Here is a 25012-nt window from a genome sequence, read left to right on the forward strand (position 1 = left end):
ACGCCCCACGGTCTGTGCCCAGGACCCAGCTGTCAACTTTTCCCTCTTCTTGCAAGGAATCCTATTCGGAATAAGGGAATTTCCCTTTTAAAAAAGGGAAGCGTTGACAGCTATGGCTCAGAATCACCTGCTGCTTTTGGAAATTGATTTCATTTTTTTTTAAAAAAACATTATATTAGCTGAATATAAGAACAAGATATACCATCCAATACAAGCAATCAAATACAGTTTCCCCCTACTCCCCCCCAAAAAACAGCCTCAACTACGTCCAGGTAATTGCATTAGTAATATAATCAAATGAAAAATTATTTCTATAGCTGCTGGTTTAAAAAATATCATTCCACGTGTAAATTTATTTCATTTACAGCCTATCTTCCTTCCGTCTGTCATAGAATTGTAGAGTTTGAAGGGATTCCAAGGCTCATTTGGTCCCCTGTGACTCGGGAATCTTCATTATTTTTAATTTTTATTAGGTTTTACACACCTTCCATCTTGTCCATCTCCTCCTTAAATTGTGCTGCCCAGAACTGGACAGAGAACTAGGTCATTTGGAGTATTTAAAAGGCAGGTTCCGCTATATGCTCTAATCCACTGAAGAAGCCACCTCCCATTAATTATTATTATTATTATTATTATTATTATTAGGTTTTACCATTTAGTATTCAACACATTTGACACATAAAAGAAGAAAAATTAAAAAGCAAAATTCCCCCTGTGACTTCCCTCAACTTCCCCTTCCACTTCTTTAAATATATGCTATTTCTGCTTCATTTTATCTTACTTTCTGTAATTTATTTTTTTGCAAAATGCTTTTATATCCTTACCATTTTTATACCAGATTTTCTTTCAAATCACATCTTACACTTAATTAATTTCCATTTCATTGTTTCATAACCACACACTTATTTTCTTAATCGTAAGCGTTTATTCAAATCCTACTAGTGAGTCCAATTTTTTACAATGTTTCTGTAAATACAACCAGGTCTTTTTCAAACTCTCTATTGCCATTGTCTCTTAAGTCTTCCTGTAAGTTTTGCCATTCCTGCGTATTCCGTAAGTTTGTCTTGCCATTCTTCCTTCGTCTGTATCTTATCGCCCTGGGCTGAATGAATCCCTAGCTGGAATTAAGATTGCCGGAAGAAATATAAACAACCTCAGATATGCAGATGACACAACCTTGATGGCAGAAAGTGAGGAGGAATTAAAGAACCTTTTAATGAGTGTGAAAGAGGAGAGCGCAAAATATGGTCTGAAGCTCAACATCAAAAAATGAAGATCATGGCCACTGGGCCCATCACCTCCTGGCAAATAGAAGGGGAAGAAATGGAGGCAGTGAGAGATTTTACTTTCTTGAGCTCCATGATCACTGCAGATGGTGACAGCAGCCACGAAATTAAAAGACGCCTGCTTCTTGGGAGGAAAGCAAAGACAAACTTAAACAGCATCTTAAAAAGCAGAGACATCACCTTGCCAACAAAGGTCCGTATAGTAAAAGCTTTAGTTTTCCCAGTAGAGATGTATGGAAGTGAGAGTTGGACCATAAAGAAGGCTGATCGCCAAAGAATTGATGCTTTTGAATTCTGGTGCTGGAGGAGACTCTTGAGAGTCCCCTGGACTGAAAGAAGATCCAGCCTCTCCATTCTGAAGGAAATCAGCCCTGAGTGCTCACTGGAAGGACAGATCCTGAAGCTGAGGCCCCAAGACTTTGGCCACCTCATGAGAAGAGAAGACTCCCTGGAAAAGACCCTGATGTTGGGAAAGATGGAGGGCACAAGGAGAAGGGGAGGACGGAGGACGAGATGGTGGGGCAGTGTTCTCGAAGCGACCAGCATGAGTTTGACCAAACTGCGGGAGGCAGTGGAAGACAGGAGGGCCTGGCGTGCTCTGGTCCAGGGGGTCACAAAGAGGCGGACACGACTAAACGACTCAACAACAACAACATCCTATAATTCCTAGCAAAAAAGCTATGCAGGAATTTTTTGCCCAACAAGGAACTTGAACTCGTGACCTTGAGATTAAGAATCTCCTACTCTACCAATCAAGCTATTCTCACTTTTTTCACCTCTCAGCTAAAAAAATCATTGATTTAACCCCTATGTGGTGGTCAGGTTTAAGGCCCTCTGCAAGGAATTATTTCTTGGGGATTTTTCTAAACTTTAAGCAAAGAATATTTTTGCATTTTTAAAGTGGGCATGGTTCTGTTGCTGGTTCTATTCAGGTTTACTCTGTCCAACTGAGTTGAAATGGATATGCAACCCAATCCTAGGGAGGTTTACTCAGAAGTAAGCTCAAAGAGATTGTAGCCCGTAACACCAGTAAAGTTGGCCAAAATGTTGGAAATGTAAAGAAAAAGAAAGTACCTTTTACCGCATGGGGTGGGGATTGTAAGAAAGTAAAATGCTTCTGGGAAATGATATATATCATGAGATGAAGGAAATGTTGAAATATACATTTGCAAAAAAAAAAAAGAAGCATTTTTACTTTGCATTGTAGGTACAGAAATGAATAGACAAAAATCTGTTTTTATACGCAGTTATAGCAGCGAGAGTATTACTAGCCCAATGTTTGAAACAGGAAGAATTACCAACAAAGGAGGAATGGAAAATAAAACTGATGGAGTATGCAGAACTGGCAAAATTGACTGGGAGAATTCAAAACCAGAAAGACCAGGACTACCTAAAGGATTGGAAGAAATATATGACTTATTTGAAAGACAATTGCATTAATGTAACCTCGCTTGTAGGTTTACAAGAAGTTTTGTAAGGGGGGCTGTATAAATTATTGTAAAACGATTTCGGAAGGAAATAATTTGGAAATGAAGTTGAAAAGCATTAATTATAATAACAAAACGCAAGAATAGATAGCAGATTTGAAAATCACTTGACAGAATTGATGGAAGCCTCAGGCTATAATAGCCAAAATGAAGGTGATGTGATGTGAAGTTTTGTTTGGAAAACATATGCAAAAATTAATAAAAATGATTTATTTAAAAAAGAGAGAGAGATCGCAGTCCGTGTCTCGTTTGCAAGGAGATGAAATGCTATTGGCTATTTATCGCACATTATTCATTCGTATTTGTTTGCAGAGAGAGTTATAAAATATTGCACTGGTTAATAGTCACCCCAAACTTTCCAATATACTATCAGTTTCCTTTATTGCAGGATGTCTGACACATTTTGGAGCTCCTGGAAACAGAAGGAATCCACTTTAACTTTGCAGCCTGAAATGGCCAGGATGTGATTGATTGGGGGGGAAACCTACCTGGAGTTTCACCTGAGAGTCACAGGTGTGGCCAATGATCAGGATAATGATACTTTTCAGGTCCTTCCAGAGAGGTAAACTTTTAAACAGATCCTTCAGATCATCTATTTCACAAGTTTTATACACTGGGGGATGGTAATAAAAATTTAAAAAAATCAAAGCGGTTTGCCATTGAATCAATTAATTGATGGAAATTACAAATTTGTGGAATATAAGGCTTTGCAAGTAAAGTACGGATTAACCAGTGAAACACAACGGCAATATATCCAATCGAAACATATTTGCAAAGGTGGTTTGGCCCTGACGCGGTAGCAACGTTGGAAACACCCATGCTGCTACAAGATTTAATCCTGGAAGTCAATCAATGAAATTTTATTTTTGAGATATTTGTAGAATTGTAAATCTGTAGAGTGTGAAATTATGGGATATAGTGATGGTTGTGTTGTGTTTTACCTTCCCTGAGAAGAGAAACTGACCATTAAATCAGTCGGGGAGGGGAAATGGGGGTGTTTGTGCGCCCCGTATCAACTTTCGGCATCCTGAACAAACTACAGTTCCCAGAATTCTTGGCGGCGGGGGGGGGGGATGCGTTGACCACAGGGGTCTGCTTTTAAGGTATGATATGGATGTGACAAGGCTGTATATTGTCTCCCTGGTTATTTAACTTATATGCAGAATTCATCATGCGAAAGGCTGGGCTGGATGAATCCCAAGCCGGAATTAAGATTGCCGGAAGAAATATCAACAACCTCAGATATGCAGATGACACAACCTTGATGGCAGAAAGTGAGGAGGAATTAAAGAACCTTTTAATGAGGGTGAAAGAGGAGAGCGCAAAATATGGTCTGAAGCTCAACGTCAAAAAAACGAAGATCGTGGCCACTGGGCCCATCACCTCCTGGCAAATAGAAGGGGAAGAAATGGAGGCAGTGAGAGATTTTACTTTTTTGGGCTCCATGATAACTGCAGATGGTGACAGCAGTCACGAAATTAAAAGACGCCTGCTCCTTGGGAGAATGGCGATGGCAAACCTAGACAGCATCTTAAAAAGCAGAGACATCACCTTGCCAACAAAGGTCCGCATAGTTAAAGCTCTGGTTTTCCCAGTAGTGATGTATAGAAGTGAGAGCTGGACCATCAAGAAGGCTGATCGCCGAAGAATTGATGCTTTTGAATTCTGGTGCTGGAGGAGACTCTTGAGAGTCCCATGGACTGCAAGAAGATCCAACCTCTCCATTCTGAAGGAAATCAGCCCTGAGTGCTCACTGGAAGGACAGATCCAGAAGCTGAGGCTCCAAGACTTTGGCCACCTCATGAGAAGAGAAGACTCCCTGGAAAAGACCCTGATGTTGGGAAAGATGGAGGGCACAAGGAGAAGGGGAGGACGGAGGAGGAGATGGTGGGACAGTGTTCTGGAAGCTACCAGCATGAGTTTGACCAAACTGCGGGAGGCAGTGGAAGACAGGAGGGCCTGGCGTCCAGGGGGTCACGAAGAGGCGGACACCACTAAACGACTAAACGACAACAACAAACCTACAAGGCAAACACATACATAAGTATGTAAACCATGTGTCTGAAATAGTATGGGACAGCAATCCTGAAGCCACTTGGACTCTCCCAAATTGACCTCAAATGTTTCCCTGCAAGGAGGAGGAAATGGGGAAAAGCCTTTCCATTGCCTTTTGCTTACCTGACGAAATTAATGGACTATGCAGAATTGGACAAAAAAGGATTTGAAACCTGCGGGACCAGAGATTCACAGAAGATTGGAAGAAATATACGAACTATTTGAAGAGCAACTGTAACCAACAAATTACGCTAGTAGGACTACAAAAGGTTTTGTAAGGAGAAATATACCAAGAGTTACAAAGTAGAAAAAGATAGAGATATTGGTTCTGAGTTTGAAATGTAAGAGGGAAAATAAGAAATGCATACTGAGAGATTAGATTGGAAAATTTTCAGACAGGACTGATGGAAGTCAAAAAAAGTTGAATAAGATGTAAAAGTATGTTTAATTACTGTTGGAAATGATACGTTAAAAAACTAATAAAAATTTATATATATATAAAAAAGACCTTAATTATTTTTTTTACACCAACCATCTGAAAATCCCCCCCCCCCCACTTTCTGTGGGGTGGTAGCATTTTGGAAAGGCTGCTTTGGGGAGAAATAATATTGACAGAGCAAAGGTCATTGAGCCATGCGGTGATTGGGAACAGGATGAGGACCTGAACTTTTTTAATTTGGAAAAAGGAGGGAGGAGGTAAAGGGGGGCAGCCAGGCTACCCCAGATGCCCCAAAACCTTGCCCCCATCCCTCTTCCGTGGCAGCTCGCCCCGTGGCAATCCTGCTCCCTGCCCACTTTTGGCTGTGGGATTTGGTTGGCGCCGATTGGGAAATCGGTTCGTTGGCAGGTCGTGACTTTGTCCAAACTTTGCCCAGGTCGACGTTTTTGACGGGGAGAAGAGGAAGCTACGATTTTCGGAAGCGCCCGTGGCCCCCCAACTAGAGAGCGACCCGGTGAAAGGACCCCCTCCGTGCCAGGGAGATGACAACTTCTTTTCCCAAGCAAGTAGACATCTGAAGGCAGCCCTGTTTAGGGAAGCTTTTAATGTTTAATAATTTTCATGTTTTAATCTTGTGTTTTAATATTGTTTTCTAAGCTGTATTTCAATCAATTGTTTTTATATTTGGTGTTAGCCGCCCTGAGCCTGGTCTTGGCTGGGGAGGGCGGGATATAAATAAAATGTATTATTTATTATTTTTATGAAGATTACCCGCTCTGGGATCCCACAGCTAATTCTCCCCTGGTCTCTTCGCTGGCCCAAAGAGGCCTAATTTAGCCAGCTAGCCCTGGTGATCATCTAATGTTTACTGGATGGATTTCCCCCCTAAATTGATTTTTGAATTCTGAATTTATTGTTATTCACGTTTCATATTGTATTTTATACTGTTTTCCGTTGCATCAATTGTTTTAAATTTGTTGCTAGCTGCCCTGAGCCCGGGAAGGGCGGGGTATAAATAAAAAACTATCTTTATATATTATTATAAAAATGAATATGGGCAGAAAGTACACCGGGATAGAAAAGGTAAGCCCAAAGAAAGGGAAAGCGAGGGAGTAGTCCAAGGGTTGCAGAGTTGGAAGGGAACCCCAGCGGTCATCCAGCCCAACCCGCTGCAATGCAGGAAAACCCAACTCCCCGTTCATCTTTGCAGCTTTCAGGTCCCACCAGATATCCCACCTCGCTCCACCTCCATCGACATGGACCCTCCTCCTGAACCCAGCGTGGCCAAAGAGTACGAAGATCTCCAAAGCCTGGATGTACCAGGAGAAAGAGGGCAGCACTTTGGGAGAGGTACGCAGTAGGGATGGAGCGGGGCCGGCCTATCGGACTGGGTGTGGGGAGGGCCGGATTTAGGTTTGACGCGGCCCTCAGCTACTGAAGATAATGGGGCCCTTTCTATGTCCAGCTGTCCTTTGTCAAAAACAAATTGCCGCTGTTTTTCTGTGTGGAATATACCGTATTTTTCGCTCTATAGGACGCACCGGACCTTAGGACGCACCTTGTTTTAGAGGGGGAGAACAAGATAAAAAAAATTCTCCCCCTCTCTGCCCAGCGCCCCTTCAGCGAAGCGGTAGGAGGTGCTGCACAGAGAGGGGGAGAATATTTTTTTCTTGTTCTCCCCCTCTAAAACAAGGTGCTGTTCAAGGTGCGTTCAGTCGCCTTCAGGCGGCTACCTTGGAAGCCTGTAGGAGAGCGAGAGGGGTAGATGTGCACGACCCCTCTCACTCTCCAGGCTTCAGTGAAGGCAACCCAAAGCCTCAAGAGCGTGGCGGGAGTATCCACTGCGCTCCGGAGGCTTTAGGTTCCTTTCAACCTGCTCTTTGGGCCTGGCGTGGGGAAGCCCACCACCAGCCCCAAAGAGCAGGTCGGGGAGCAGCGGAAAGGCGCGCAGCCTTCCCGCTGCTCTGCGAGCTTCTTGGGGCTGCCGGGAAAGCCCGGGTCCCCCCCCCCCAGCCCCATAGAGCAAAGAAGCCAAGACAGTGAGCAGGATGCATCCCGCTCACTGTCTTGGCTTCTGCCATAGCCGCGCGCAACCTCTCCAGCCAGGAGAGGCTGTGCGCAGCTATGGCTTCTTTAGCCCCGCGCAACCTCTCCAGCAGGGAGAGGAGGGAGAAGGGACTGACTGGCCGCGTCAGTCCCTTCTCCCTCCTAAGGAAAAGCCCGCAAGAGCCGCACAGAGCTTGTGTGCGGCTTTTGGGGCTTTCCCTGCCTGCCTCCCCCCTGCATTCGCTCCATAAGACACATTTCCCCATACTTTTTAGGAGGTGAAGAGTGCGTGTTATGGAGTGAAAAATACGGTATGCTATATGGTCATTGATGGATCTTATAGGTATCTCAAGCCATTTGCACATCATAGTCATACTTTGGGTTACAGCCACTTCAGGTTGCATTTTTTCGGGTTGCGGACTGCCGAAACCCGGAAGTACTGGAACAGGTTACTTCCGGGTTTCGGTGGCCGCGCATGCGCAGAAGTGCTAAATCGCAACATGCGCAGACGCGGGTTGCGAACGCTGCAGGTTGCGAACGTGCATCCCGCACGGATCGCGTTCGCAGCCTGAGCATCCACTGTATGTATTTTATCAAAGTGATTGTTGAACTGAAATACAATTATATTAGTAGTGAAATATTGATTAAGCTGTAACTGAAAATGATTTTTAATTCGTAACAAACATAATCATGCAAACACATTGGCATCAGGCAATAATAACGAAGGTCATAGAATTGTGGATTTAGAAGGGTCCCCCGGAGGTCATCCAGCCCAACCCCTTGGAATGCGGGAATCTCAACTGAAACTTAATTCTCTGTCCAGTTCTGGGCACCTCCGTTTAAGAAGGAGATGGACAAGCTGGAAGATGTGCAGAGGAGGGTGACCAAGATGACCAAGGGCAGGCGCCCCCAAAATTGGCCCTCCAGCTGTTTTGGGACTACAGTTCCCATCATTCCTGACCACTGGTCCTGTTAGCTAGGGATGATGGGAGTTGTAGTCCCAAAACAGCTGGAGGGCTGAGTTTGGGGATGCCTGACCAAGGGTTTGGGCATGGGTAGGCAAACTAAGGCCCGGGGGCCAGATCCGGCCCAATTGCCTTCTAAATCCGGCCGGTGGACGGTCCAGGAACCAGTGTGTTTTTACATAAGTGGAATGTGTGCTTTTATTTAAAATGCATCTCTGGGTTATTTGTGGGGCTTGCCTGGTGTTTTCACATGAGTAGAATGTGTCCTTTTATTTAAAATGCATCTCTGGGTTATTTGTGGGGCATAGGAATTCGTTCATATTTATTTTTTTCCCAAAATATAGTCCGGCCCCCCACAAGGTCTGAGGGACGGTGGACCGGCCCCCTGCTGGAAAAGTTTGCTGACCCCTGGTTTGGAGCCTGATGGGGAACGGTCGAGGGAGCTGGGGATGTTTAGCCTGGGGTAGAGGAGACTGAGAGTAGACCCACGAGCCACCCCTCTTTTTCTCCCCACAGCGCTGCCTCCATTCCAGTCGCCCTGGCGCCGGATCTGCCCCACCAACCGCCTTGTCTTGGTCCTGATGGGATTTTGCTTCGTTCTGACTCTCTCGGTGGCTCTGCTGGGCGTCCAGAGTGAGTGATGGGCGTCACAGCATTGGGGGAAAGGAATCGGGGGATTGGGTGTGCAGAATACGGCTTCCCCAACCTGGTGCCCTCAGCCTCCAGATACCTGGGACTACACCCCGCTAGGGCATGCTGAATTTTTCTTTTCCTTTCTTTTTCCCAATTTTTAAAATCAATTTCCCCAAATTTTTAGACAAACAAACAAACAAACATAAATCTTAACTGTACTTAATCCAATCTTAGTAACATTGTTAAGCGACTTCCTCAAATCCCCCTGGCTGAGTTTCAATATATATCATTATAACAGTTTTCCAATACCAATTTTCTCATGAATTTAACTTAATCACTTAACATCTTTCTTTCTTTTCATTTTAACTTTAAACATATTATTCTCTAACGTCACATATTTTAAATCCTAAGCCGCTCTGGTATTTTCAAGTTTTTCCAATTAAGTTATCTTAGCATATTTAACTAATAGTCTTTGAATTTTGTCCATTCTTCCTGATATTCCTCCTCCTTCTGGTCGCGGACTCTTCTAGTCAGGTCGGCTAGCTCCGAAAAATCCATCATCTTCATCTGCCATTCCTCCACTGTTGGGACTGTGTTTTCCAATTCTTAGCTAACAAAATTCTAGCTGCAGTTGTGGCATACAAAAACAATCTAACATTTTTCTTGGGCAGTTCCAGACCTGTGATTCCAAGAAGAAAGGCCTCTGGTTTCTTAATAAATGTATATTTCAACATTTCTTTCAATTCAGTATAAATCTTCTCCCAGAAGTCTTTCACCTTGGGGCAGGTCCACCACATGTTATAAAAGGTACCCTCTTTTTCTTTACATTTCAAACAAAGATTATCACTATTATGATATATCTTTGCTAATTTTTCATGGGTTAAGTACCATTTATATATCATTTTCATAATATTTTCCTTTAGCACTGTACATGCAGTGATCTTGAAGGGCATGCTGAATTTTTCAACAGCTCTTCCTGTCAGAAAGTTCTTCCTGGCGTTTGGTCAGAACCTCCTTTCTCGTTGTTCGGGTCTATTGGGTCCTCGCTGCCAGAGCGGAGAAAACAGGCTGGCTCCACCTTCCATCCGGCAGCAGGGCATGTTGAATTTTTCAACTTAGGGGGTCCTTAAAAGTTGGGAAATGGCTTGGGAATTCCATTCGTGGCCGACTCTGGGGTTGCGGCGCTCATCTCGCTTTCCTGGCCGAGGGAGCCGGCGTACAGCTTCCGGGTCATGTGGCCAGAATGACTAAGCCGCTTCTGGCGAACCAGAGCAGCGCACGGAAACGCCGTTTACCTTCCTGCCGGAGCGGTACCTATTTATCTACTTGCACTTTGACGGGCTTTCGAACTGCTAGGTTGGCAGGAGAAGGGACTGAGCAATGGGAGCTCACCCCGTAATCGCAGGGATTCAAACCGCCAACCTTCTGATCGGCAAGCCCTAGGCTCTGTGGTTTAACCCACAGCGCCACCCGCATCCCTTTTGAGGTCTTAGATATACAGTGGTACCTCAGGTTACATACGCTTCAGGTTACATACGCTTCAGGGTACAGACTCCGCTAACCCAGAAATATTACCTTGGGTTAAGAACTTTGCTTCAGGATAAGAACAGAAATCATGCTCCGGCAGCTTCCGGGTCATGTGGCCAGCGGGACTAAGCCGCTTCTGGCAAACCAGAGCAGCGCATGGAAACGCTGTTGACCTTCCTGCCAGAGTGGTACCATTTTATCTACTTGCACTTTAACGTGCTTTCGAACTGCTAGGTTGGCAGGAGCAGGGGCCGAGCAACAGGAGCTCACCCTGTCATTGCGAGGATTCGAACCGCCAACCTTCTGATCGGCAAGTCGTAGACTCTGTGGTTTAACCCACAGCGCCACCCGCATCCCTTTTGAGGTCTTAGATATACAGTGGTACCTCAGGTTACATACGCTTCAGGTTACATACGCTTCAGGGTACAGACTCCGCTAACCCAGAAATATTACCTTGGGTTAAGAACTTTGCTTCAGGATAAGAACAGAAATCATGCTCCGGCAGCTTCCGGGTCATGTGGCCAGCGGGACTAAGCCGCTTCTGGCAAACCAGAGCAGCGCATGGAAACGCTGTTGACCTTCCTGCCAGAGTGGTACCATTTTATCTACTTGCACTTTAACGTGCTTTCGAACTGCTAGGTTGGCAGGAGCAGGGACCGAGCAACAGGAGCTCACCCTGTCATTGCGAGGATTCGAACCGCCAACCTTCTGATCGGCAAGTCGTAGACTCTGTGGTTTAACCCACAGCGCCACCTGCGTCCCTTTTTTTTGAGAAATTAGATGCAGAATGTATCTCTGCCGGATTTTGTTCTGGGTTTTTTGGGGGGAAACCCAGCTTCCTCACTGATTAAAAAGTTCCTCCTGAACCTTTGCCCGGCTTCCTCCCATCGCTTCCAATTGCTCTGACCTTAAAGTGCTCCAACCTGGAGGAAGGGATTTCGAAGCTATGAAACTGCCAAAATGGAAAAAAATTCATTACAGAGCTCGCCTGGGAGGCCGCCTTCTTGCTCCCACTGCGCCAATTAATTAACTTAGCTTTGCCAAGACGGTGGTTTTATCATCGCTGTTCCAAGGGACCCAAAACAGCTTATCTTGCACACATCGTCCCTCTTAATTGAATTGCCGCCACCTGCATTTTTTTTTCTTTTCCAGTATTAAAATTTTCAAAGTCTTGGGAGGTTGGGAGGGCAGGGCATTTAAAAAAATAAAAATAAAATAAAGAAATGCATCTCCAGGGAAGAAGGATTCCCTCTAGCCCCTTTAATCTAGGTCACTGATAATATATACATCAAAAAAGATCATGGCCACTGGGCCCATCACCGCCTGGCAAATAGAAGGGGCGCCAAACAATAAAGCAATAAATCTATCGGAAGAATATCTGAGGTTGTTTATATTTCTTCCGGCAATCTTAAATCCAGCCCAGCCTTTCGCATGAAGTCTAATTCTAATTCTATGATTCTGCAATTCTTATGTTTGTAAACCGGGGTGAGGGGAGTGTGTCAAGCAGGAGACGAGCATGTGCCAAGCATCCGTGCCAAGAAAGAAGGGGTGAGCGTGTGTGAAAGGGAAGGAGCTGAGTTCAAATTTTGCTCTTCACCTGCTTCCCACCAGGGGCTCGTTTCAGCGGAGATCAAGGGGCGGCGAAGGAGGCTCTCAAGAGTCTGAACCTGACGGTGAAAGCGGGGCTCAGCAGCATCCAAGAGAAGAGTAAGTGAAGGGATGGGAGGAGCAGGAGGAGGTGCTGATGCCCAGTGGTTAGAGCAGACTGCACCAGAGACATTGGGCATCCTTTTATTGGTCTGCTGCCTTCCTCCAACCAAAGCCCTTTTGTCCTGCACGTCAGCCACCAAAAAGCTCTCCCAGAGCAGCTTGCAAAGGTGGTCTCTGTGCTTCAGTGTCTGAGCTGAAAGACGCGACACACAAGGAAAGAGGATTAGGGAGGGAGGAGGAAAGAAGAAGCGCAAACATGAACTAGTTTTTCACATTGCCGCCGTGTTTCCGATTCCAGGGAACGGCACCAGAACGAAACTGGCCGCGCTGGAGAAAACGATGAACGACCAGGTTTCAATAATGGAGAAAGGTGGGTGGCCCCATGAATGAGCATGCAATACGTGGTGTGGGTGCGAGTCCCCCCCTCCCCATCTCCTTTTTTAAAAAAATCATTTTTATTAATTTTCCAATAAAAAACATCCAATTAATATATCCAATCATAATCCAATTAAAATAAAAAACAAAAATAAAAAAGACCAAATTATAATCCAAATTATAATTATTGATTTTTCGGCGCTCCCCATAGTCTGGACCTCTGAAGCATATCTCCACCTCTCAGTCCTGCCTCTCCTTGTTTTAATTTTTAATTTTAATGCTTTAAAATTCTCCGTCCCCAGTGCCACGATTCTCAGTCACGTCAGACATCATATATCCTTTCGTCCATCGAATACAGCTTTATTTGTGTGTATATATATATTTCCAATGGCTCCTTTGCACCTTGCTGCTTCCAACAGGACGCTTTGTAATCTTGGTTGGCCAGGGGCGGCAGGAAATCACACCAGAGCTCAGACCTTAGGCCTGGCAAACGGACACTTTGCAAGACCTGAGCTGCGCTGCTGGGAAAAGCAAAGCGTCCTTTGTTGAACCTGAGTCGCTGTGATGGCCTGGTATTCGGGCTCAGAGGTTGAACCTGAGGAATCCCAGCCTGCACAGGAGTTCCCGTCTCCAGAACCAGCTGAGCCGGGGCTGGGGCATGAGCCTGAAGGGTCCTCACCTGTGCTGGATCCTCAGGTGTAAGCACCAGCTGAGTCTGCTCTGGCTCCTGAAGTGATGGAGGACCCATTGCCTGCAGGTGCTCCACTCACAGCCCCATCAGGGGAAGCTGAGGTTGCCTCTGGGTCCGGTAACCCTCCAGCCTCTCCTGAGCTGCAGAGGCTCAGGGCAGAGAGGCAGAGGGAACTAAGTTCTCTCAGGAGGAGTGCTCGCCTCCAGGCCAGGAGAGGCGAGTCACCTGAGGATCGGGGCCGCCCTATGCCTTGGGGCAGATAAAAGCCAGTCAGCCCCAGTCCCAGGTTGTGGGAGCAACGTTGATGGTAGCCTATTCCTGCCGGCACCCTGTCCTGCTCTTCTGCCAGAGTTCCAGACCCCACCCGACTCCCTGCCTTGGACCCTGCTTCAGCTTTGATGGACAGCATCCATACCGCACCATCAACCTCGGACTGGACTCAGACCTCACCTCTTGGTTAGCCCCCGGGACCAGCACAGTCGCTCTGGCCTCGGATCTCGCCGAGAGACCTGCGGCTCCGCTGTGCTAGCTTGGGAGTTTGGTGGGGTCAGGGCTGTCTTACCCATAGGCGCTAGGGGTGCGGGGTACCCGGGCGCCGGGCTCTCAGGGGCACCAGCCCAAAAGTCCGGGGCTGAGATTTGGAGTCTGGGCATTGGGAAGAGTCAACAGTTGCTGTCGAGCCGAGCCCGTCAAAGCACTGCAGCTCCTGCGCACCTGGGATTAGCGCCCAGCGCATGCTGCTCACATGAGCTTTGCTCAGTTGCCGCTGTGATAAGAATTTTAAGGTTTTAGATATGTAATAAAGGTAAAGGGACCCCTGACCATTAGGTCCAGTCGCGGACGACTCTGGGGTTGCGGCGCTCATCTCACTTTATTGGCCGAGGGAGCCGGCGTACAGCTTCCGGGTCATGTGGCCAGCATGACTAAGCTGCTTCTGGCGAACCAGAGCAGCGCACGGAAACGCCGTTCACCTTCCCGCCGGAGCAGTACCTATTGATCTACGTGCACTTTGACGTGCTTTCGAACTGCTAGGTTGGCAGGAGCAGGGACCAAGCAACGGGAGCTCACCCCGTCGCGGGGATTCAAACCACCGACCTTCTGATCAGCGAGTCCTAGGCTCAGTGGTTTAACCCACAGCACCACCCACATCCCCATAGATATGTAATACATGTTCATAAATGTACCAAGCAAACACGCACATAAATATATAAAGCACATGTCTGAAAACCCCACAGAAAAAAAAGTCCTGAACAAATTGACCTCAATTATTTCTCTGCAAGGTCAAAGTGGGAAACCTCCCCATTGTCTTTTCCTTCACAAATCCTGTCTTAAGGGCACATTTAAGATATGAATAGGGTGTGAGCCTGTGACCTGGCTGAGGAACTAAGCATTTATCATTACAAAAGACTGGCCAGGCTCCCCAGGCGATCCAATCAAGTGACCATTAAACAGGTAACGTGGCAGATAAACAAGTCACTCAGATTTCTGCTGTAGACCGCCTTTTCTGTGATGTAGGTGTGACGTATCTGGGGGGTGGTCTTAGGTTACACCCCTTCTGGGATATATGTATGATGTATGGAGGGCTGGTCTTGAGCTCCAGGGCAGGGAATTAAAATGTCCATATTGTTCTGGGTTCCTCCTCCCTCCTGCATGTGGGGAGTGAGGACCCTGTTGCAACAGATCAATAAAGATCAGGCTTACTAGCTGCTTTGCTTCTCAATAGTCTCTGGTTGGCCTCTGTTATTTTCTCCTACCAATAGGGAACCTACGTAAGGACTCTATATGGGCTCTTGGGTACCCCATAAGGGGAAAAGGGCAAATTTTTGTTTACAAGCACCGCACCCCGGCACTGCATATGCTTAAGACTCCCCTGGGTAGGATGCTGGTTGCCTCAACGTGCTCAGGATTTGGCCAGGAAGAAAGTGTGCAGCCTCGCTCCCTTTGCAATACGCTCCTTTATCCTCTGTCTTTTCTTCCAGTCAAGAAACAAGTCGAAGGCCAGTTGGACACCTTAAAGCAAGACTCAAGAGCTTTCCGCTGTGAGCTAGTGGAAATGAGAAGCAACGGTAAGGGATCGCACATTTATTTCATCTCCTTTAAAGAAAAGGACACATTCTACTCATGTAAAAACATGCTGGTTCCTGGACTGTCCGTGGGCCGGATTGAGAAGGCGATTGGGCCGGATATGGCCCCCGGGCCTTAGTTTGCCTACCCATGCCCAAACCCTTGGTCAGGCATCCCCAAACTCAGCCCTCCAGCTGTTTTGGGACTACAACTCCCATCATCCCTAGCTAACAGGACCAGTGGTCAGGGATGATGGGAATTGTAGTCCCAAAACAGCTGGAGGGCCAATTTTGGGGGCGCCTGCCCTTGGTCATCTTGGTCACCCTCCTCTGCACATCTTCCAGCTTGTCCATCTCCTTCTTAAACGGAGGAGCCCAGAACTGGACAGAGAATTAAGTTTCAGTTGAGATTCCCGCATTCCAAGGGGTTGGGCTGGATGACCTCTGGGGTACCCTTCTAAATCCACAACTCCATTTATTTCATCTCCTTTAGATAAAAGGACACATTCTACTCATGTAAAAACACGCTGATTCCTGGACCGTCCGTGGGCCGGATTGAGAAGGCGATTGGGCCGGATCCTGCCCCCGGGCCTTAGTTTGCCTACCCATGCTATACAGGCTCTTGGCTACCCCATAAGGGGAAAAGGAGCAGTTTTTTCTTATAACAGTGCCGAAAACATTTCCCCCCTCCCACAGAGGTGGGGGTTTATGGGTGCAGTTCTTGCAAACAGGTAACCACTCCTCAAACCTTTCCTCTCCCCTCCACCGTCTGCTATAGGGAGCAAAACCGGGTGCTGCCCGAAAGGCTGGAAGAATTTTGAGGAGAGCTGCTATTGGATGTCTCGGGACACGGCTTCTTGGAACCAGGCCAAACTGGACTGCGAGAAGAAAGAGGCTCACTTGGTGATCATCAACTCGCCGAAAGAGAAAGTAGGTGGTGGGGGGTGGGTTTTGGAGGCCTCTCCCAGGGTGGGGTGGTGGTGGCAAAGGGAGTCAGACCCTTTGGTGTGCCTGGGGATGTGCAGTTGTCAGAGCTGCCCAAGGTCCCAGCTCACAAAGGACCAACGCTGCTTCGTTGTTAAGTACAAAAGTCTTTATTGAAGTTCAGTTTCACTTCCAGAGCCGCAGCGCGCAGCCCCACGTCTCAAGTGTCAGACCGCTGATGCTCCGTCTGAGTCTCCTCCCCCCAGACACCAGTTTAAGACCCTCGCCTTGCTCCACCTTTTCCACTGCTCTTTCCTCCTCTGGGTCCGCCTGCCCGCTGGGGTCTCGCCCTTTCTAGCCTCTTTTGACGCTGATTCCCCTGAGCCTTCTCCCTCCCTCCGGCGGGCTTTAGGAGCTGGTTCCCCATCCGGGTCTCCTGCTGTCCCCTGCGCCTGCACATTTGAACTTGGCGCGCGCGCCCAGCCAGCAGCTTTCCTCCTGACCGTTTCACTGCTGCTGTCACTGCTTCCCCCTTCAGGGGGGGGCTAGCTGCAACTGACCTCCCCTCCATTCCCCCACTCTCCGATGGAGGCGTGGTCAGCCCTGACTCACTCTCTCTCCCCGCTGGAGGAGACGCTGGTCCTGACACATGTGACTCTTCCCCCCCACTACGCTCTGGTGGGGAAACTGGTCCCGATCCTCCACTGCTGCTTTGGGGTTCCCCTCTGGCTCCTTGTTTCTGGTGCGTCCCCCCTGGGACCCCCCTTGCCCTGACCATCGGCGCCCCCTTCTGGGAATCTTCTGATTCGCTGGAGAAGCTCATGGAATCTCTCGGGCCACTGTCATACTCCCCTACGCTGCCCTCGGATTCTTCCCCTTCGCTCTCCAATTCCTCTCTCCCCAGTGCTCCTGCTCCTGATTCCCTGACAGCAGTCCTTGAGATGGGCACGACGGCACTTTTTCCTCTTTGCCATTGGGCCCGCTCTCCCTTAGATAAATTCCCCCCACCTCACCGAACAACCCTTTACCCAAAGGTTTCTTTTCCTATTGTAATAAACAAAAATCTGGCCTTATTCCCTTATGGGGGACACAAGAGTCCTTATAGAGTCCTTTGCAGGTTCTCCATCGGCCGGAGAAAAGAACAGAGGCCAACCAGAGAATATTGAGAAGCAAAGCACCTAGTAAGCCTGATCTTTATTGATCTGTTGCAACAGGCTGCTCCCCTCACACGCAGGAAAGGAGGAGGACCCCGAACAAAGGTGTGCCTGCCCTTATATAGACATTTTAAATTGCCCGCCCTGTAGCCCAAAACATCATACCTACATCACAGAAGGAGGCGGTCTACAGCGGAAATCCTGTCTGCCAGGATACCTGATAATGGTCCCTGATTGCTTTACGTGGGCAGCCTGGCTATTCTTTTGTGATGGTTAATGCTTTAATCCCTGAATCCAGGCCACAGGCTCACCCTATTCAGACAAAAATAAGCCCTTAACACAGGTAAGCAAAAGACAATGGAGTCGTCTGGTCCTAATGGTCAGGGGTACCTTTATCTTTATCTTTTATTCTCCTATGATGTAAGTCGTGGGCCCTGCCTGCTGGCCTGCTCCCTAAAATATCACAGGTTTTCTCCTTTCTATATATAGGGTTCCTACATTCTGCATGTTTAAATGGCTTGAGATACCTATGAGGTCCATAAATGACCATATGGCATATATTCAACACAAAATACAGCAACAATTTGTTGTTGGCAAAGGACAGCTGGACATATAAAGGGCCCCATTACCTTCAGTGGCTTAGGGCCTCCTGAAACCTATCATATTTTTTGCTCTATAAGACTCACTTTTTCCCTCCTAAAAAGTAAGGGGAAATGTGTGTGTGTCTTATGGAGCGAATGCAGGCTGCACAGCTATCCCAGAAGCCAGAACAGCAAGAGGGATTGCTGCTTCCACTGCGCAGCGATCCCTCTTGCTGTTCCGGCTTCTGAAATTCAGAATATTTTTTTCCTCTTGTTTTCCTCCTCCAAAAACTAGGTGTGTCTTATGGTCTGGTGCGTCTTATAGAGCGAAATATACGGTAAATCCAGCCCTGTTCTTGCTACTAAAGAGTTAACTCCGACTTTGAATGGTGTGATTTATTGCCTGCTTGCTCTTTGACACGCAGCGACATTTCTCTCTCCCCCCCTTCCCTTCAGAGATTCGTGAATCAGCACCGGAGGTCCAGTGACATTTGGATCGGCCTGACGGACGTCACGGGAGTCTGGAAGTGGGTGGATGGGACTTCGTACATGCTCCAGCAAGAGTGAGTTCGGTGCCCCACACACAGACGCGGCTGTTCCCCACTCCAACCCACTCTCTGCAGTGCTGTCATCGCAGCTAAAGAAATCCCCCAACAGAGGGTTTTGCGTCCCAAAAGCAAGGAAGGATTGGATTCTGATGAATAAAATACACACAAGGCTTGACCAGCAAGACTCTGGGAGAAAATGCCAATACTACTACTACTACTAATAATAATAATAATCTGTCCTCCGTCGTCCCCTTCTCCTTGGGCCCTCCATCTTTCCCAACATCAGGGTCTTTTCTAGGAGGTCTTCTCTTCTCATGAGGTGGCCAAAGTCTTGGAGCCTCAGCTTCAGGATCTGTCCTTCCAGTGAGCACTCAGGGCTGATTTCCTTCCGAATGGAGAGGTTTGATCTTCTTGCAGTCCATGGGACTCTCAAGAGTCTCCTCCAGCACCAGAATTCAAAAGCATCCATTCTTCGGCGATCAGCCTTCTTTATGGTCCAGCTCTCACTTCCATACATCACTACTGGGAAAACCATAGCTTTAACTATACAGGACAGATAGTTAACTCTTTATTGCCCGGTAATAATAATAATAATAATAATAATAATAATAATAATAATAATTTATTACTTATACCCCGCCCATCTGGCTGGGCCTCCTCAGCCACTCTGGTCGGCTTCCAACAAAATATTAAAATACAGTAATGCATCAAACATTAAAAGCTTCCCTAAACAGGGCTGCCTTCAGATGTCTTCTAAAAGTTTTGTAGTTGTTTTTCGCTTTGACACCTGGTGGGAGGGCGTTCCACAGATCAGGCGCCACCACCGAGAAGGCCCTCTGCCTGGTTCCCTGTAACTTGGCTTCTCGCAGGGAGGGAACCCCCAGAAGGCACTCAGAGCTGGACCTCAGTGTCTGGCTGGACGATGGGGGTGGAGACGCTCCTTCGGGTCTACTGGGCCTTTGAGGCCGTTCAGGGCTTTCAAGGTCAGCACCAACACTTTGAATTGTGCTCGGAAACGCCAAAGATAACATTCAATTTTATCTGGGGAAACCCAGCCACATGGGCTGGGTACAAATAATAAATTATTATTATTATTATTATTATTATTGAAGTCACTTCTGCAGCACACCAATTTAGCATATGGCGGCTATTCCCCACTCTGTGCTTTATGGCAAAGTTGCAGCAACAGAGGATGATTCCCATTCTGCCAGTTTATATACCTTCCCCTGGCGGGCTGTGTACCTGCAGCCGGAGACGGTGCCTTCGTGGAAATGTCCTATGCTCTTTCCTTTTCATTCCCCTTCTGGCTCTGGTGCAGGAGAGGCTGGGCAGCGCCCAACCCCTGATTCTTGCCTCCTGGCTGGCGCAGTTCCCCACAAACCATCCCCCTCTCTCCCCAGTCAGACTCCAGCCCTCTGTCACCAGCGCACACTATCTTCAACATCCTGCCTCAGGGCTCAACTTATGTTCTCAGCTTACGTTCTGAAAGAAAGAAAGAAAGAAAGAAAGAAAGAAAGAAAGAAAGAAGGACTATATCTCACTTTACAGAGTGTTCCATGAAGTGCAATTTGCATTGTGCGTTTAAATTCTGGGTGCGGAGGTTTTAACTCCCGTGTAATTTATTCTCGCGCTCGTAAGCTGCTCAGACTGTTTTGGCACTAATAATTAATGCCGGAATCCTTCTGTCTCAGGAGAAAATGTATTTGTGTACTTTTGGGGGTGAAGTCTCGTACCTATGGGGCCGCCTCCCCTGGTATGTCCCACGGAGGACCTTATGGTCTTCAAATAAAAACATCTTGGAGGTCCCGGGCCACAGGGCGGTTAGGCTGGCCTCAACCAGAGCCAGGGCCTTTTCAGCCGTGGCCCCGACTTGGTGGAACGCTCTGTAACAAGAGGCTGCATTCAGATGTCTTCTGAAGGTAAAGTAGTTGTTTATCTCTTTGACATCTGATGGGAGGGCGTTCCACAGGGCAGGTGCCACCACCGAGAAGGCCCTTTGCCTGGTTTCCTGTAGCTTTGCTTCTCGCAATGAGGGAACTGCAAGAAGGTCCTCGGCGCTGGACCTCAGCGTCCGGGCAGAACGATGGGGGTGGAGACGCTCCTTCAAGGATACTGGGTCTTTGAGGCCATTTAGGGCTTTCAAGTTCAGCACCAACACTTTGAATTGTGCTCAGAAACATACTGGGAGCCAGTGTAGGGCTTTCAAGACTGGGGTTATATGTCTCAGTGGCTGCTCCCAGTCACCAGTCTAGCTGCTGCAGTCTGGATTAGTTGTAGTTTCCGGGTCACCTTCAAAGGTAGCCCCACGTAGAGTGCATGGCAGTAGTCCAAGTGGGACTGTAAAACTCTGCTAAGTAAAAGAACTTGCTAGCACAAGTTTAAGGTAAAGGTAAAGGGACCCCTGACCATTAGGTCCAGTTGCGGACGACTCTGGGGTTGCGGCACTCATCTTGCTTTATTGGCCAAGGGAGCCGGTGTACAGCTTCCGGGTCATGTGGCCAGCAGGACTAAGCCACTTCTGGCGAACCAGAGCAGCGCACAGAAACGCCATTTTCCTTCCCGCCGGAGCGGTACCTATTTATCTACTTGCACTTTGACGTGCTTTTGAACTGCTAGGTTGGCAGGAGCAGGGACCGAGCAACGGGAGCTCACCCCGTCACGGGGATTCGAACTGCCGACCTTCTGATCAGCAAGTCCTAGGCTCTGTGGTTTAACCCACAGCGCCACCCGCATCCCTAGCACATGTTAGGAAGAATAGTAACAAACAATATATCCTCTCCTGCCTTCCTGGACATTCCCACACAGAGATCCTTTACCTTTACCTTTCTTTACCTAAATTGGAGAACAACATCTCTATAGTATCGTGTATTTTATAGTATAGTATAGTATAGTATAGTATAGTATAGTATAGTGTATTTTAAAATGGGGTTTCAGAGTTTTTAGGGGTTTTTGAATGTTTTATGTAGTTTTTCAATTTCATTGTATGGGACAATGACAATAAAGATATCGTATATCGTATCGTATATTGTAACATCAGCGACGCATTAAATGTCTTCCCCATCCCTCCTTTCAAGAACACTGCAAATGACGGATTTCTTCCTTCTGTTGTTTTAGGGACTGGGATGAAGGCCAGCCGGACCACTGGTACGGCCACGGACTGGGAGGCGGAGAGGACTGCGTCCAGGCTTTGTCCAACGGCCTTTGGAACGACAACCACTGCTCTCGCCGGTTCCCCTGGATGTGCGAGATGGAGCTGGGCCTCTAGAGGAAACAGGAAGGAACTTGGTACCTTTATGCACATGTGGTGGTACTGCGCCAAGATAAGAGAATTTTGGGACATAATATACAATGAACTCAAAAAGATCTTCAAATTCTCGTTTCGGAAAAAAAACCCCTGAAGTCTTTTTGTTAGGTGTTCTGTCCACTGATCTACAAAAAAACCCCACAGAACCCTCTTTATGTATCCAGCCACAGCGGCGAGGATTTTAATAGCAAAAAAATTGGAAAAGCGATGTCATCTCCACAAAAACTGGTTGGCAAGCAAAGACGATAGAATATTCGGAACTTGCAAGGACTGGGAGAATTAAGAGGAAATTCCGGCCGGAAATTTAGTAAAGATTGGATAACGTTTAAAGAATATCTTTAAAAGTACTGTAATGACACAAATCTCCTGACAGATTAGGATTGAATCTTGGAGTTTAAGGAAACTATGAAGTGAAAATTTCTACTGATAATTAACGGGAAAGAATAATAAAAATGAAGTTGCCTGTAGACTACTAAGGTATAAAAAGCGCAATGAGGTGAATTGGAAGTTAAAGGGTGTGTAATGTCAAATGAGGTGTTGTTAGTCAGTGTCTCTGGTCTGTTTATGTTGTTTGTCGCTTTGTTTATGTTCTGTGTAAATTGTTTTGTAATAAAGAATCTTTAAAAATAAATAAATAGAGGAAACAGGAAGGTCCCCTCCAAAAAACCCGGTTCTGTCACTCTGACACGGAGAGTTCCACACAAGCGATTTCTTTTCTAGTTGTATTTATGCTTTCTTTTTTTGGAAATCATTTCAAATACAAAATTTAAACAAGCCAAATACATCTCCATATATATAGAGATTACTCTGAATCTCACGACTTCCCCCACCCTCCGTGGATCTCATTCTCAACTTTTATAACTGTATATTATTCCATAATCTATATTTTATATCAATCCATATTATCCATGGTAATTGTTATGCTACAAGTGAAATTAAAACCCTGCTAGTGTTTCCATCTGCTTGCAGTGGTCTCCTAAATATTATTATTATTATTATTATTATTATTATTATTATTAATAATAATAATAATAATAAATTTTTATTTATACCCCGCCCTGCCCTTCCCGGTTCAAAAACCAGGCTCAGGGCGGCTAACAATAAATTTAAAACACTTAATTATAAAAGCAGCATAAAATACAGTATAAAAACATGAATAACAATAAAAATCAAAAATCAAAAATCAATTAGATAATCCCCAGGGCTAGCTGGCTGCATTGGTCCTACTTGGGCCAGCGAGGAGGCCAGGGGAGAATTAGCTGTGGGGTCTCAGAGCGGGTGATCTTCATAAAAAGGGAAGGAAGAGGAATAAAAGATCAGGCTGAATTCAAATTAAAGGCCAGGCGGAATAGCTCTGTCTTACAGGCCCTGCAGAAGGAGGTTACATCCTGCGGGGCCCTGGTCTCCTGGGACAGAACATTCCACCAGGTCGGAGCCACCACTGAGAAGGCCCTGGTGGAAGATAATCTGACTTCCTTAGGGACCTCTAAACTATGATTATTCATGGACCTTAAGGTCCTCTGCTTGTAATTTTTCCCCATTTTTATTAAAAGTTCTTGTTTCCTGAGTTAGCGACTCTTTCTTCTTTCCATCTCTGGGCTAGTAGCATCCGAGCGGCTGTTGTCCCGTACATAAAAAGTCCTTTCTGCTCCTTTAGTATATCGGTACCTATAATTCCTAATAAAAAAGCTTCTGGTTTTTTAATAAAGTTTATTTTATTCTTTTTCAACTAGGTAAGGTTCACACAAGACCAATGCGATCCTGTGCATTCAGGATTAGGCAGAGACATGACTTTGCCTCATCCCCTTTAATACATAAAACAGAAAATATATCTTGTTGTGAAGACAGAATAACTGAGACGAGGCAGGTCTGAGACCCCGGCCTCAAGGGCAGAAAATGTGCAAGTTATGAACCTAAATAAACTGCTTTTTTAAATTTTACAACCAAGTTCTGTTTGATTTTATTCAATAGATAAATGAAAATAAACAAACCTACGGTTATACAGGAAATCAACTGTATCTTTTATGAAAGCAAATAAAACATGATGAGATTGTCTTCCGAAAGGAATGTTTGTTTGCCTTTCTTCAGAGTGCTGCTCCCAGACGTGGGTCAGTTGACTTTATTGTATTTATTCAGAAGAATATTTATAAACTGACATTAAAAATAATGTTGTAAGGGGAAGAAAACTACTCCTTTTCCCTTACGGGGTATCCAATAACCCGTGAAGAGTCCTTAGGTGGGTTCCCTATTGGCAGGAGAAAATAACAGAGGCCAACCAGAGAAAATTGAGAAGCAAAGCAGCTAGTAAGCCTGATCTTTATTGATCTGTTGCAACAGGGTCCTCACTCACCACACGCAGGAGGGAGGAGGACCCAGAACGAAGGTGTGTCTGCCCTTATATAGACATTTTAAATTGCCAGCCCTGGAGTCCAAGACCACCCCCAGAAACATCATACCTACATCACAGAAAAGGAGGTCTACAGCAGAAATCTGAGTGCGTTGTTTACCTCCTGTCTGGCAGGTTACCTGTTAATGCTTACTTGATTGGATTGCCTGGGGAGCTTGGCCAGTCTTTTATAATGCTAAATACTTAGTTCCTGAGTCCAGGTCACAGGCTCACACCCTATTCATACACAGACAGACATATCCTTAAGATAGGATTGGTGAAGGAAAAGACAATGGGGAGGCTTTTCCATTTCCCTTTGACTTTGCAGAGAAAACATTTGGTCAGTTGGGGAATCAAAAATGGTTTCAGGTCGGTCTTCCTGTGCTGATCTATGTACGTGCTTGGTTGGTACATTTATGAACATTTAACATATATCTAATACCTCAAAATTCCTATGCGAGTCGTAGCCCCAAACATTTATAGGATGCCAGGTTCGAAATGGGTGCCGCCCTACAAATGGTCAAGCATCTGGGTTTGTGTCCTGCTTGACCACCCCTCCCAGACCACCCCCCCGGCTGTGCTCATCCCTTTGGCCTTGCTGTTTGCCTTGGGGGGGGGGGAGCAGGATCCCATCTCAGGGTGTTGTAAACAAAATCTGCCCTTTTCCCCCTTATGGGGTATCCAAGAGCCCATATAGAGTCCTTACGTAGGTTCCCTATTGGTAGGAGAAGATAACAGAGGCCAAGCAGGGAATATTGAGAAGCAAGGCAGCTAGTAAGCCTGATCTTTATTGATCTGTTGCAACAGGATCCTCACTCACCACATGCCGGAGGGAGGA

At 46.5% G+C, this 25012-nt stretch overlaps 1 protein-coding gene across 4 annotated transcripts in view; it reads left to right on the forward strand.

The window, feature by feature from the left end:
- LOC310746927 (asialoglycoprotein receptor 1-like) overlaps positions 1–22568 on the forward strand; it is a 38793-nt gene extending 16225 nt beyond the window's left edge. The window contains exons 1-10 of one of the 4 annotated variants that reach the window (XM_083581184.1): positions 5447–5524; positions 5704–5833; positions 6478–6617; positions 8795–8911; positions 12050–12145; positions 12447–12518; positions 15194–15280; positions 16056–16207; positions 18393–18499; positions 21599–22568. In XM_083581184.1, the coding sequence (XP_083437310.1) occupies positions 6524–6617; positions 8795–8911; positions 12050–12145; positions 12447–12518; positions 15194–15280; positions 16056–16207; positions 18393–18499; positions 21599–21749 (876 nt within the window). In that variant the 5' untranslated portion in view covers positions 5447–5524; positions 5704–5833; positions 6478–6523 and the 3' untranslated portion in view covers positions 21750–22568. Of the gene's footprint in view, positions 1–5446; positions 5525–5703; positions 5875–6477; positions 6618–8794; positions 8912–12049; positions 12146–12446; positions 12519–15193; positions 15281–16055; positions 16208–18392; positions 18500–21598 lie in introns of those variants that run through there. The other 3 variants (XM_083581183.1, XM_083581182.1, XM_083581185.1) reach the window with 3 other exon arrangements.
- Positions 22569–25012: the final 2444 nt, after the last annotated feature.

Source organism: Podarcis filfolensis (genome assembly GCF_964270895.1).
Source record: "Podarcis filfolensis genome assembly, chromosome: 13".
NCBI classification, from domain to species: Eukaryota; Metazoa; Chordata; class Lepidosauria; order Squamata; family Lacertidae; genus Podarcis; species Podarcis filfolensis.